The sequence below is a fragment of the Triplophysa dalaica genome, chromosome 24, assembly GCF_015846415.1.
Source record: "Triplophysa dalaica isolate WHDGS20190420 chromosome 24, ASM1584641v1, whole genome shotgun sequence".
Lineage (NCBI taxonomy): Eukaryota > Metazoa > Chordata > Actinopteri > Cypriniformes > Nemacheilidae > Triplophysa > Triplophysa dalaica.
The window spans coordinates 12,327,141-12,342,907 of NC_079565.1; the positions used below are offsets into that span (position 1 = coordinate 12,327,141).

Genomic DNA, 15,767 nt, shown 5'->3' on the forward strand with positions numbered 1-15,767 from the left:
TGGATGCCTCGACCACAGCCAGGGCTATGGCGCTGTTAGAGGCTCCTCCGGTTGACCGAAAATACGACGCACTCAAAACGTTCCTCTTGAAACTTTTTGAACTGTCGGAGCTGGAGAAAGCAGACCGCCTGCTGTCTCTGAACGGCCTTGGCGACAGCAAGCCGTCCGAGTTAATGGAGAGGATGCTAGCTGTACTGGGCGTCGCGGATCCTTCTTTCCTTTTTGCCCACATTTTTCTGCGGCAGCTCCCAGTACCTGTGCGCACCGCGCTGGCCAGTTCCAGCCTACCTTCCTCGAGAGACTACCGGGCGTTGGCTGTGGAGGCAGACAGGATTTTTCTCGCCAACCGGCAGCAGTTTGTCCATGCACTGTTGCCTCCCCAGCACGCCGCTGCCCCGTTTGGCCCCACGGAGGATGACCTGGACACTGCAGCTGCCGTGACGGCCCGCCGACAGCGTGAGGACGGTTGGTGTTATTACCATTCCAGGTTTGGGGCCAAGGCCAAGCAGTGTCGCCAACCTTGCAGTTTCAGAGCCCAGGGAAAAGCCAGGGCTGGCGCTCATTAACAGCAATGGGCGCTGGCCGTGACTGCAAGCTGTTATTCATCACTGACACCTTGTCTGGCCGTCGGCTGCTGGTTGATTCTGGGGCTCAACGCAGCATCCTGTCGGCGACAGCTGTGGACACTATGGTTGGCGGGCACGGCCCCCCGATGGACGCTGCCAACGGCACACCCATTCGTACCTATGGTACAAGGTATGTGGAAGTGTGTTTCGGCGGGCGGCGTTTCGGCTGGGATTTTGTAATGGCCGCCGTGTCTACGTCACTCCTGGGGGCAGATTTCCTTTGCGCTTACAGTCTGTTGGTGGATGTTACAAACTGCCGCCTAATCGACGCCCTGTCTTTTGCTTCATACCCCTGTACGCTTGGAGGGGTGGGGGCGCTTTGTCTGTCGAACACGCTTGCTACCGGGGACTTGTATCAACGCCTGCTATCTGAGTTCCCTGATATCACCACACCCACTTTTTCATCGGCGGTGGCTAAGCATGGCGTGGAGCACTACATCACCACGGTTGGCCCCCCAGTCTATGCACGGGCCCGGCGCCTCGACTCAGCAAAGCTTGCGATCGCCAGGGAGGAGTTCGCTACCATGGAGCACCTCGGCATTGTGCGCCGCTCTAACAGCCCGTGGGCCTCCCCCCTACACATGGTGACCAAGGCTGATGGCGGTTGGCGTCCCTGTGGTGATTTCCGTCGCCTGAACAACGCCACCACTCCCGACCGGTACCCAGTGCCGCACATACAGGATTTCTCCGCTCACCTAGCTGGTGCCACCATCTTTTCCAAGGTGGACCTTGTGCGCGGTTACCACCAGGTGCCTGTCCATCCACAGGATGTCCCAAAGACAGCAGTCATCACACCCTTTGGCCTTTTTGAATTCCTTCGGATGCCTTTCGGCCTCAAGGGCGCAGCGCAGACGTTTCAGCGCCTCATGGACTCTGTGTTGAGGGATATGCCATTCTTATTTGTTTACTTGGACGACATTCTCGTGGCCAGCGCGTCCACAGACGCCCACCTGACGCATCTCAGGCAGCTATTCGGCCGACTCAATGAGCATGGTCTCATCCTCAACCCGGCTAAGTGTGAGTTTGGCCGGTCATCCATTACTTTCCTCGGCCACCACGTTACCCCGCAAGGGGCCGTTCCCCTCCCTGCCAAGGTGGACACCATCGCCAGTTTACACGCCCACGGACTGTGAAGTCCTTGCAGGAGTTTCTGGGTATGGTGAACTTCTACAACCGTTTCCTTCCCCATGCGGCTCAACTCATGCAACCCTTATACGACGGCTTGCGGGGTTGGAGGCCGGCGGACGTGTTGGATTGGTCCCCAGAGATGACTCATGCCTTTGATGCTGCCAAAACCGCGCTGTCCAACGCTGCTCTGCTGGCGCACCCGTCTCCGACCGCCCCTGTTGCTCTTACTTCGGATGCTTCTGATTACGCCGTGGGGGCTGTGTGTGAACAGTGGGTGGGTGGAGCCTGGCAGCCGCTGGCCTTTTTCAGCAGGAAGCTCCGTGACAACGAGAGGAAATACAGCACCTTTGACAGGGAGCTCCTGGGTCTTTTCCTCGCCACCCGTCATTTCCGTTTCTTGTTAGAGGGCCGGCGTTTCACTGCTTTCGTTGACCACAAACCGCTGACGTTTGCAATGGCGAAGTCTTCAGAGCCGTGGTCTGGTCGACAGCAGCGTCAGCTCTCTGCCATCTCCGAATTTACCACTGACATTCAGCATGTGGCCGGTAAAGACAATTTCGTTGCAGACTGCCTTTCCCGGGCTGTTGCTGGGTCCGTCCATTTAGGCCTTGACTACGCTACGATGGCTGTGGATCAGACCACGGACGCTGAGGTGCAAGCCTACAGGACGGCCCCTACGGCGTTGCTCATGGAGGATGTGGTTTTTGACACGGCCAACGCTACACTCCTCTGCGATGTCTCCACTCGACAACCGCGCCCTATGGTACCTGCTGGCTGGAGGCGTGAGGTTTTTGACGCCATCCACAGCCTTTCCCACCCAGGGGTGAAGGCCTCTACAAAGCTGGTGGGGGCCAAGTTTGTCTGGCCAGGCCTGCGGAGGGACGTCAGGGCCTGGGCGGCTGCCTGTGTGGCGTGCCAGCGAGCAAAGGTGACCCGGCATACCAAGGCCCCTTTGGCACCGTTCAAAGTGCAAGAGAGACGTTTTGATCATGTGAATGTGGATCTGGTGGGCCCACTTCCCCCCTCCCGTGGTTACACCTACCTCCTCACCATGGTGGACAGGACCACCAGATGGCCTGAAGTGGTTCCCCTGTCTTCAATTACTTCAGCTGATGTGGCCCGGGCATTCATTATGGCTTGGGTGGCCCGTTTTGGCACACCATCCGACCTCTCCTCGGACCGAGGTCCACAGTTCACATCGGAGCTTTGGACTGCGGTCGCCGAGGTCCTGGGGGTGAAGGTCCACCGTACCACGGCCTATAACCCACAGAGCAATGGACTTTGTGAGCGGTTTCATCGAGACATGAAGGCCGCGCTAAGGGCCAGCCTTACGAGCTGCGACTGGGCTGACCGCCTCCCATGGGTCATGCTTGGCCTTCGCTCTGCGCCAAAAGAAGATCTTCAAGCCTCATCGGCCGAGCTTGTGTACGGACAGCCTTTGCGCGTTCCGGGGGAATTTCTTCCTGATGCCGCGGCCCGGTGGTCGGTGGCCTCTCATCGTACTGGGGCCCGGGACATTGCTGATGCTTTTGTTCCCATTCCCACATCTCACCATGGCCTCCCAAAGTCCTACGTGCCTAAGGATTTACTGTCGGCCAAGTATGTTTCATCCGCCACGATGGCCATCGTACCCCGCTGCAGCCCCCCTACGATGGACCCTTCCGTGTCCTGGTGGGGGGGTCTAAGAACTTCGTTGTGGATATGGGGGGCAGGCCTGAGCGGGTGGCAATAGACCGTCTCAAGCCTGCTCATCTTGATATTGGTGCACCACTTCAGCTGGCCCAGCCTCCACGGCGAGGGCGCCCCCCTTCGGGAGCCTCGGCCCCTGCCCTGCCCCTGGCCCTTCGCCCTTCTCCTGTTAAGCGAAGCCGTTATGGCCGCCTTATTCGCCCCACTGTACGTTGACTTTCCTAAAAACTGTCAAATCTGTTTCCTGTTGTGTTATCATGTATAGAGTCCTATGTTTTATTAAGGGTGAATTCTGGGGGGGCCTGTGTGGCGAACCACAAGTATTATGTTTATTATGAGACATTCACCAGGGTACTGTACCTTTAAGGGAGGGAGGAGTCAGTTTAGTGTTGTTCCGGTTTTTACGTGTGTGGTTGTTTTGATCTCACTCGCTGTTCGGCGCGAGGAATATTAAAGTGGATATTAAACTGACTCGACGCATTTTCGTCTCTTGTCTCCTCGGTTCTTATTCTCCACACCCCTGTAGCTTGTAATTCTGCTGGCTACTAGTGAAAATGTTTGTGATCTTTGAAACATTGGGAAGCCATTTGCATCACACTGAGTTTGTCAAAGGTAAGTGGGGAATCAATAAAACATAATCCTGACACAGAATTGTGAGATTTTTTCTGTTGGAAGTAGAGCTTGTGGAACATGAAAACATTTTGGACCAGGATTCTTGGCGCATCAGATTGTGATATTTGTAAGATTCCAACAAAATGGGGATCATGGCTCATAGGTATGAGGTGACAAGCTGTTCGAGATTTTGTAGGCTAATAATAGTTTAAATCAGCAATTCTCAACCGAGGTGCTGCAGCTCACAAGGGGGTCCCAGGGGACTTCCAAGGGGGCTTAAATATGACTTATAATGCAAATTGACAAAATGAGCATTGAAATACATACATAATAAAAACAAGTGTAAACTTTTTATAATGAATAAACATTTATATTCCTAATAATGTCATGCTCTATAATATATTTTATTGGGTAAGTATGTTTCTACCTCCCAAAAAATGCTTTTATGTGTTGGAGGGGGAATATTTTTAAATACAATGGGGGGCTTTGTAGTAAAAAAAGATGAGAACCCCTGGTTTAAATGTATTTCTGCTCACAGAAGCCAAGTGTAAACACCTCACTGTCATTTCTGTTTGCCACTAGATGGCATCTCAGAGATTTCTGTACAGTAAATAGCGGACACTGTTCTGTATTCTTGCCATTTATGCTCTGCTCAGTTTCCACTGTTCCTTGTGTGGAGATTAGTTTCCCAGTCTATCCCCACAGCAACCAGTACCAGTAGAACCACTATGTCATCAAAAAGGTCAGGCATTTACTGTAGCACCACAAACCAAAACAAAGTTCCCCGGTAAATAAATTGTGTGGCATCTCATGCATCTTCTGCAGATTACCTTCTCAAACTCTCGATCCTGTCTGTGCATCAAAGTCTTCCACTGCTCAAAGAGTTCAGGCTGAGAGTTCTGGATGTCCTTCAGGGTTCCTTCTGTCTGTATGCCGCCATCCTTCATAGCAATGATCTACAAACAAGACAACAAACATCTTTCATTTATTCTCCCAACAGACCCTTGACACTTAAAACAAAGAGACGAACCCTTGAGAAAACCAACGAGCTGCCCGCCCTGACAAATTAGAGTGGATATGTGTGATTCACACGGATTTCCTAATAGAGTTCAGTGACTCTTTTCTCTTAGGCCTCTATTGATTTATCAGGTGGCACAAGGGAGGACATTAATCACCTAAGTGAGAGATAGAGACAACAAGCTTTATTTATCTTAAATAACAATGAGGTTGATGGTGACAACAAGCATCGGCTTGAGAGTGAATTAAAATACGAGTGGTGTGGAATTGAGCAGACAGGTTTGACCTGATGTCCATTAGAATTGTTTTATTTGAGATTCAAGTTTTAAATTAATGATGAACAGATTATACCTTTAACACAAAATCATGTCCAAAGTTCGTTTGATAAACTACCCCTTTGGTTATTCTGATGGAGTGATTTGGACGCTTGTGTGAAGTGTGAGTTTGATGTCCAAAAACTATTTGGAGCCATAGCAAGTGTTTAATATATGTGATTACTGAAAATTAATAACATGACTTTGATGGTTCGGTTGGTTTGAGCTGCAGGTTGATTACTGTCATTGGCAAATGGAGATTTATTTGATTTCTTTCTGTGGGCCAGATGGTCTGTTTTGCTCTATTTGATGCAATAATGAATTGTGCTATAAGGATTTGAAGGTGAATATGAATATCATTCAAAGTACAAACATTAACAGACTGCTGTATCAGGCTATTAAGTCAAAGGTCCAGGATCGCTGCTCAAACAGCTTATGATCAACGACATTTTCCTCTAAAACACATACATCCAAATGGGCTTTTTACACTATGTTTGTCAAACGTCAAACTTGCACCTCTTATGCACAGAATAAAAAAATTGTTAGCAATTCATTATTGGACGACTAAGGTCAATTTATTTTCATTCATTGAGTTGCAAAAACCATTTGGTGTGAATTTACCATATAGCTGCATTATTACTGCACATTGAAAACAAAGTGTTATTAGAATTTACATTTATTACACTATTGTTTGTATTGAGATCAAACGTTTGTATTCTAGTGGCTTAGTGATGCTGAATCTAGCACTCAGAATCAGCCTGCAAGCTCAAGTTATTCGCTGCGTTCGCCGTGTTACCTGTTTGCATAATTCATGTAGTGAATCTGGTGCTAAAAAATGCAGACCATGCACACATTTACAAGTGGCAAACTCGCTGATTGGCGTAATATATCATTTTTTCTGGACAGAAAATTCTTGGCAATCGATAGTCCTACACCCATTAAACGTTGAGCTTCTGTTTTTCCGAATTCCCTGAGGGAAAGACCTTTGATATGATTTATGTGTGTGCAAATGCGTGCGTGTGTATGACGTACCCAGTCTGCATGAGGGAGATACTGGAGCTTATGTGTTACGAGCACTACTGTTCTCTTCTCCTCTCTCAACAGTTTGAGGATGCCCTCCTGCATCAGGTGATCACTCAGGTGGATATCCAGCGCTGAGAACGGATCATCCTACAACACACAAAAAAACTCATACATGTCATACATAAATAAAGTAGAAAACAATATAATCAAATTAAATGAATACGAGCAAACGTTTGTGTGGAGACTTTTGGGAGTAGGTCTTGATCCCCACAGTGAAAAATGAAATACTGTATGATTGGGAGAACATTAGGATTGAAAACATAATTTTGACTGGTTTATCTGCTAAGTTTAACTTAAACTATATGTTATGCCCATACTGGTCATGCTTTGAAAGAATCTTTATTCTTTTCTGGAAAAAGAAGACCAACAATTCACTCAAAAGGCACAAGTAATTTGAGAAGTACCAAAGTCCAGCTTGTCTAGTGGAAACAGGTGGACTTAGTCTGTTTTACTGACAAAAGGGATATAGAATTCTTTATTGACTTTATTGTCTAATGTCCTATTGTCTAAAAGCCTAGATTGGCAGTATAAAGGACCCATTTCTCGCTTCCGCATTCGCGAAGCTGAAGTTGTCATAGTGTGGTAAACTTCTAGCGGTGAATGGGAGACTACAACAATTATATTTTCGCATTCTATTTGCTTGAATAGCAAAAGAAAAACTCAACGATAGCGTCTTATCTGCTTTCAACAAAAAAAAATAGAGAAAACTATGTCAAATTTACTGCGACTTCCATTGATGCTGTATAAGAAACACCCTTGCATTAGCATTAGGGGTTAAATTGGGATCGCATTTACGATGCTTATAATCGTATTATTTGACAAGCTGTAAAATTTAAGTTGAAAGAGCCCTTTGCAATGAACAATAAAATAAACTAATACTAGATGTCAGCAGTTTACAAAGCTTCATGAATAAAATATTTATGTAGGCCTATTCCCCCGATCTTGTGTCACTATCAAATATCTTCAATTATTAATGTCCACAGAATTGTATGTAAGAGCTGTGTATTTCCAGTGCTTTTCTGTCAAAACTTCAGACAACATTCACAATGATCGAGATGATGACCCATAAAGTTGTGCATCGTTGCTGTGTCGCACACACCATGAACAAACCACTTTAAATGCTTGAATTTGATTAAAATTCTGTCATTTGGAAGTTTACAACTCGGAAATAGGCAGTGCATGATTGTGCGCTGAAGAAAGGAAACAAGCACGCCCAGACACGCAGGGCTATCTAAACAGAACATAGTCTATTTCTGCGCGCACAAGGTTAATGTACGACTGCGAGTTGGGTTATGACGTTGCATTTAGACCTGTTCTTTTGTTACTTAAAGTCCCATTGAAATATTGGAGCGTTTATAGTAAATAGCTTATCAATGTGGGTCAATTCATGTTCCCTCATTATCTTCAGTTAAAATCTGAAAATGCACTTCCGCCCTGAAATTACTACCCATTAGTGATGCGCGGATTGCGGGTGCTGCGGATGATCCGCGGGTCGAGTAATAAAAAATACATTCTGATTAATTGAGGGTGGGTGGCGGGTGCATGACATCTGTCGTTAATGATAAAAATATTAACTACATTTCTGTAAAATAAGATTGCGTTTTAAATGCATTTTTCCTCAGGCAGATGCTAATGTGCACTCATTTATAAGAAATAGGCGGTAGAGGGGTCAATTTCTTAAACCAGAAATGGAGGAAAAAGCGAAAATTTTAAAAGGGAGAATTAAAACAAAACAAAAGGAAGGAAGGAACGAAGGAAAGAAAGAAAAGTGCCGTGTGGGAGCGCTTTAGCGAAGTGGATAACGAGGACGAATCAAGTGCTGGGTATGCTATATGCAACGACTGTGTTGGCTAGAAACTGTACCGTTATCCAATCAGTTGTGTGTGTTTGTGTGTTGTGTGATGCACTGACAGAAACGGCGACATTCAAAGTCTGAAGGGAAAGAAGCCTGTCTTTATTTTATGAAGAAAATGAAGGCTAATCTTGCCAAAGACAAACTTTTGTTTTATAAATAAATGTTAATTTAAAAACATCTTTTGATCAGCGTATTATTTTACTATCAGAGATGGGCACATTAGTTCTAATGTCACTGAATCTGATAGCATCATGCTAAAAACAAAGAGGTAGAGTAATTAAAGTGACGATCGGGTGCGGGTCAGGATATCTAGATCAGAGAAAATTATATGTGCGAGCGGGGGGCTCAATTTAACCCCTGTGTAAAGGTAATATAAGGTATATATGGAGTTATCAAGGTACTTATCAAGGTACTGAAAATATAAAAAACTTTATGAATTTATGAAGCTGATGACCGTTGAAACGTGTCTTCACAGGCTTGTGAATAAGGTCTGTAGTCCTTGACATCAGCTCAGCCTGTAGGAAAATGACTCATAGACAGACTAAGTTGTGAAAAGCTTCTATTTAATATCACACACCGATGCTCTGGAGTCTCAAATCACTGCCTCGTGTGCATAGAAGCATCAGGACCTATCAGGACCTACCAGAAACACCACATTGGTGGTTTGATAAAGAGCTCGAGCCACACTGATCCTCTGCCTCTGGCCTCCGGAAAGAATAATACCCTAGAAAGAGAAATGAATAAATGATGGAAGAAAGTTAGCCGAAAGGTTGTAATAAAACATTTCTTGGAGGACAGACAGAGGGAGTGGAGTGTAGGACTGGTCCACGCTTCCGCCCATTTTATCAGGAAGTGGCCATCTAACTGACATCTAAAATGACCAACCATAGCTTGTTTTGATTGTTCATTTCTAAAAAGCAACAACAACAAAAAAAAACGATCCGCTGAACATTTTCCAGTTAAGGTTTATAAAATGACAATATTAAAAACCTGTGTTGCTTCACTTCCTCGAATTCTGAAAAATCAGATTAGATCTTGCCAAGTTGAGAAAGTGTTTTTAGCTCTGTGAATAAACTGTAGACAGTCTGAGGTTAGGACTAGACACATAGACTGAGTAATGGGGATTGATGGTGTTGACTCTGCACTGACGGTCTTTAAATGAGGCGGAAGATTGCTCGACGTATAACCAGGGAAGCTTTTACAACAGCAAGCTGCTTTAAATGTGAATGAAAGTAAACACAGGAGATGGCATCCTGTTAAAAACTGCTTAGATACTAAAACATATTGGCATCCCTACAAATGTTAAAATGCAATATAAATGCGAGTAAATTCAAAGTTGCACATTATAAATGAAACAATACGATATGTTGTACTAAAAAAATTCCAGATGGCTGATAATGAAATGGGCGGCACACTGACCCGCTCTCCGATGACCGTCTGGTCCCCTTGGGGCAGGATGTCAATGTCCGGCTGGAGAGAACACGCTTCAATCACAGCTCTGTATCTGAAAACATCAGAGGAATGAAAACTGCTGGCTGGACACCTAATTGGCTTTAGTACACTTTGAAATGTCAAAGAATGATGTCTGTAGCAGAATAATTTTGATTTCAGAATTTTGTCCGGACCAAGAACAGCCGAAACAAACAACAACACTGTAATGGACTTTCCTATACGTTGATTTCAACTATCAGCTATGTGCCAATATTAAATAATACAATGTGTTGCGGTAATGACGCACGATTTAAAAAAATATATTTAGACATGGCTTATCTGAACTTTTTCGATTCTTTTGAAGCACATTAACTTCCATTCCATCAACCAGTTTTATATTTAAATATTTGAGTGAAAAACAGGACAACAGACATTTTTCACAATATAACCCTTTCTTATAAAACTTAATATTGTGATAATAAGGAATCCGACTGATTTATTGATTTACCAGCAATTGTACTAGAACCATTGTATTTATTGGATATTATTTATTATTGGAGCAATAAAAATGACATTATTTTCACCCATATCGGTGTATAATTTATCGGTCCGATAAATATTGTGTATCCCTACTTACAGCATAATGATATAATACAGACACATTTTACTGTTGCATACAGTAAACAAAGAAAAGTAAGTATAGTTTTTTGTTGAATTTAGTTTGATCAATATTTTAAATTAGCTTTTTTTTAATATATTTTTTTTAGGATTTACTTTATCTTTAGTTTAATTTAATTTAAATAATTTTTTCTTTATTGTTATAATTTTAGTGCCTTAAACTCATTTCAGTTTATTTCTGAGGCAACATTTCACATTTTTTTATGATGTTAAGGCCAATATTCTATTTGATTTCAAAAGAAACATTTTCAAAGTTTTAATTTTAGTATACTATAATTACCCTAAAACAAACATCGGGAAAGTGACTGTCAAAGTTCAAGTCTTAAAGGTACAGTACCAAAAACAGCCTCTTCTAGGTTTAGAGAGAGGCAGCAAAGGGTCATGAATGACAAAAAATATGCTTAGTGCAATAAATGTTGAATAACATTACAACTGGCCTTTCCAATAAATTGGCTTTTAGAAAAAAAACGACCCCTTTAACAATCTCTGTGTACAGACACTGTTGACCAGCTGCTGAGGCTCCAGGGAAGGTAAATATAGAGCGATTGTAAGAAGCGTTGGCTGGAAGCAGACACACATATACTCAGGGACACATCTGTCTAATGACTGTTACTGAAAGTGGAAAATGACTGAATCTGTCAGATAGAGAGGGAGGGAGTCTTTTGTGTTGACTAATGGTGTATAAAAGAGACAAAAGCTAAGGCAAACACTTGACTTGTCTACATCACTAGGGCAACAAGATGCTAAACACAGTACAATGTGTACCAACAGCTCTTAATGGAAGACCCCAGATGGGATATGGTGCCCCATCTATCAGAGCTGGGAAATATACTATGCCTAAAATGTGATATTATATAGTCATTAATATATTTAAAGTCATTATACATCCTGTATGACTTGTATTCAGAAAGTAAGTGAAGGTCAGTTACCTTTGCTTTATTAATGGCATCTCAAAGGTGATGTTCTCGGCTAGCGTGGTGTTGAGCAGCCAAGGCTTCTGGGATACGTATGCCACAGCACCTCTTTTCCTGTCAGAGGGGTTGCCACAACATCATTGATCTCCTCACAACACCAATGTTGCTCTTAAATATAAAAGAAAGGCTTGTTCAAGCTTTTTTTAACTGATCTAAACTATAAGGGGCAGTTTCCAGCACAGGGATTAGTTTAAACCAGAACTAGGCTTTAGTTGAATTAGGATATTTAAATCATTTAAAAAAAACATACCTTATAGAAATATTACTGGTGTGACAAAATTAAAGCACTTAAATATTTTAAGATATGTCAGTGTGCGTTGTTTTCGATCAAGACACCTATAACTTTTGAGTTAGTGTGGGACTAGTCTTAAAACCTGTCCGGGAAACCGCCCCTACATCATAATTTTAAGAAATTAAATTTGTTTTGATTATATATAGCAGTACGGTTAACAGAAAGATTATGCGAGTGTATTCACGAATCGTACCTACAATAATGATGTCTAATGTGGTGTGTGTTTGTGTATGTGCGTCCACACCTGATTTCTCCGTCTCCAGCCGCATCAGATGGGCTGAAAATAAAATAGATTCTCATAAATCATTTTAAAATGCTATTAGACAAATAAACTTCAATAGGGCATGACGGTCTGGAAAACTTGATTCTGATTGGCCAGTTGTGTCATTCCATAACTGTCTAAAACTAAAGACACACCGCTCAACCAGATAATGTGAGTCACCTTGAACTTACAAATAATTTACTAAATGTAATATAAAAATGCCATGTAAATAACATACAGTATTTTAGATTATATTGACAAATAGTTGAACAAAATTGCATCTTGTTTGTAAGCCGTGTCTTGTCCTAAATAGTGACATCCAGGTGGTTGATATCGCAAAATACCCCTTGAGTTTAACAGAAGATCACTTTGCTTCACAACAGGGTCCATCCTTTCTGGGTTTATTCGGTGATAACAACCGGCTGACGATGCATTATTATCGTGAATTATCATGAGCTTTGATCACAATTATAAGCAATATATCTTCCACCATCCCTTGTAAGGGAAACAAATATCAGCCCAAATTGGGCTGAATTCAATGATCAATTATACTTATCTGGGTCAAAGTTTATGATTTTGGGAAATCACTAAACATTACGAGCAGGTAGAAAGAATCTGCATGTTTAGGGACTCCGGATGAACTACAAACAACGTCACGTGTGAATTAAAACAGGACTTTATTACCTAGACTAGTCACATACCAATCTAGCATACACACATATACAGTTTAGCATTGGAAGGTTGAAGCTGAAGCAGTGAGAGAAGAACAGAGCATGGATTTATGGCAGTATATGATATTCATAAGATCGATAGCCTGAACAAAACATCAGGTTCTTCTAGTAAAGCACCTTTGTTAAAAGGATTAATGATGCTCTATGCATCCATTCATAAGACTAAGTATGATACTTGCATGTCTTGCCCATCAAAAGAAAGAAAGTGTTCTGATGCAGTTTGTTGAGGCTCCAGTTGATCTTGGCTGAAAGTGATCAAAGGGAACCAGTTTTATGCAGAGGATCTGTATCTGGAAAGATGAGGCCGCAGCCTGGCACAAACTTAGGGGTACATGTGAAGTCTTCTAGTCCATCCTTTAGCGATAGTTCTACCCTTCTCGAGGTAGCGCGGACAAACCCGAATAAAAAGAAAAGCAAAACTCAAGAAGAAATAGGAGAGAAAGAACAAACCCCTGCGAACCGAAAAAACCGAAGCAACTCTTCTCGTGGTCTCTTTTAAACTGTAAGGATGTCACATCCTACAGACGAGACTGACCCAATCAGGAGAAGGCAACTTTTGAGGGAATGTTAAATGTCTTTGTCTTTCACATGGTGTTTTGCATGTGAAAGCTGATTGGATGTTCACCAAGAAAACCTCCAAGATTTTGATAAAACTAATATAAAAAGAGTTGCCAAAACACAACAAACATTAACATTAAGGAAATCACAAATGCAGCTCATAGACACCCAACATGATTTCCATATCATCTTGGTTAAATATGTTACTATAAATCTAATAATTCTAGTAGTTACACACATATTCATGGATACTTTGGACTGATGTTTAAAACAGGCATAACAACAAGAACATCAATACATGGAAAGGTTACAAATGAATATATGTGACCCTGGACGACAAAATAAAGTCTTAAGGGTCAATTTTTCGTAATTGAGATTTTTACATCATCTGAAAGCTGAAGAAATAAGCTTTCTATTGATATATGGTTCGCTAGTAAAGGATACTTTCTGGCAGGACAACAACAGTTTACAAAGCTGGAATCTGAGGGTGCATGAAAAGCAAAATATTGAGAAAATCGCCTTTGAAGTCTATAATCTGGGGCATTGTAGAAGGCAATCCATTCACAAAGATAAAGTTTTTATACATTTACAGTAGGAAAATTAATAAAATATCTTCATGGAACATGATCTTTACTTAATATCCTAATGATTTTTTGGATAAAAGAAAAATCAGTCATTTTTACCCAAACCTTGTATTTTTGGCAATTACTAAAAATGTTCCTGTGCAACTTAAGACTGGTTTTGTTGTCCAGGGTCACATATGTACATTTCCATATAGATGTATTTAGGATTGTATGTCTGTCCCCAAAGTTAGTAAACAGAGTTCAGCTCCCTACAATCCATTTGGTCGTAAAACGCTCTTATCTTTGTGGTTTACTGTGATTTTAAAGTGTACTTGATTTTTCTTATGAGTGAGCACCTTTCAGGAATATAACCTCTCAAGCATCGCCTGTGACCTCCAACAGTGCTACAAACCTGAAATGACGTTGCTGATGGGATGTAATAGGAGGCTGGATATATAGTGCTGTGTAATCATGTATGGGTCAATCGCTTATGCAGTGAAGCTGAGCAAACTCCAGCTTTAAATCAGGGTAGCACAGAGTCTTAATGGTTTTAAACATGGAATGTCTTGTCATGGCGTTTCGAGATTATTTATGGAGAACGGGAAAAATGCTTTTAGAGGAGTTTTGTTTCCTATAGTGATTAAGCAGAACTATGATATTGCTTCAAGTATTTCATGCAAAATGTTTTCTATGTACATTTTCCCTTATTTCAAGTTGTTGCAAGAACGGATTCTGATCCGTCGCTTTCAAACTAAATGATCAAAGGAAAAAGCTTGTATTAGACTGACCCTCACATTTTGCACAACCCACACATCTTTATTCCTTTCAGTGAAACAAGTCTTTCACGAAATGCTCTTTATTTTTATAATACACCTTATCTTCAAAAAGAGTGATAGAACGATAGCTGCCAGTGGTAATAAGGCCAATTCAGTCCAATTGCCGAGAACAAGAAACACACATACGATAACTGAAACACCCTTATTCACACAGTAGCCCATTGTGAAAGCACATGCTGTTTTATAGATAACCAGAGGGATGTTAGTGCATTTTATCACAGGCACCAACTGTCACTGTTCTGCATCAATAGCCCCTGTGATAGCCACCAAAGAGCTCCCTACTGAGTTGAAGTATTTAACAGACAAACATATTAAGGTTTCCTTTTATCAGGGGCAATAATACACCCTTGGTTTTGGCGGCATGTACTGTAATTGATGGCCAAAAGACACTGGCAAGAAGGCACTGAATTGTTAGCTTAGCCAGATGCTAATGTTAAAATTATGTTTTCTGAACATTTTCTTACAGGCTCAGTGAATGTTTAAAATTGATTTTAATACTTTGACGTTCCTAAACGTGAATCCTGCTATTATCTTCAATTAAAAAAAGTTTGACTGTATTTTTTTAAGTTATTGTCCATAGCGTGTACAGCGCTTAAAAGTATAAGTAGATGGTGTTTTTAACCTTACTATAGTAAAGTAAATACTATAGTATACTTCAGTTTTGCTACAGTTTTTTCATGTAGTTAATACTGCAGACTACTATAGTAATTCTGGCGTACTATAGTGTATTTATTATGATATCATATTGAAGACTAGTAGTTTTTCCTGTGGAAATGTACACTACTAAATAATAATACATTATGCTTTATTATGTTCTCACCAAGGATACATGCAATGCTGCCATATATGTTGGCCCAAGCAAATTTTACTGTGCTGCAAACTGTGCAACCTATTATTGCACATTATTGGTAAAATTACCAACCACCCAAGATGCACATAATGCTACAATAAATGACAAACTGCATACATACAGTAAATAAACAATGGCATGATGTTGTCAATGTGTCTTCAAAGGGCTGAGTTTAAGTGAGAAGAAATACAGAGAACAGAACAACGCCCAAGCAACACTACCACAGGGAAAACTATCACTGGTGCACAGTATGACAGGACACACGCAC

The 15,767-nt window shown here is 42.0% G+C and overlaps 1 protein-coding gene across 2 annotated transcripts in view; it reads right to left on the reverse strand.

Annotated features, from left to right (window-relative positions):
* The window catches only part of abcc8 (ATP-binding cassette, sub-family C (CFTR/MRP), member 8), a 64,040-nt gene that overhangs the window by 12,797 nt on the left and 35,476 nt on the right, over positions 1 to 15,767 (reverse strand). For both annotated transcript variants that reach the window (XM_056740413.1, XM_056740412.1), the window contains 6 exons: positions 11,944 to 11,976; positions 11,363 to 11,461; positions 9,744 to 9,828; positions 8,968 to 9,048; positions 6,419 to 6,556; positions 4,886 to 5,011 (listed from right to left, as the gene is read on the reverse strand). In XM_056740413.1, the coding sequence (XP_056596391.1) occupies positions 4,886 to 5,011; positions 6,419 to 6,556; positions 8,968 to 9,048; positions 9,744 to 9,828; positions 11,363 to 11,461; positions 11,944 to 11,976 (562 nt within the window). The remainder of the gene's footprint in view (positions 1 to 4,885; positions 5,012 to 6,418; positions 6,557 to 8,967; positions 9,049 to 9,743; positions 9,829 to 11,362; positions 11,462 to 11,943; positions 11,977 to 15,767) is intronic.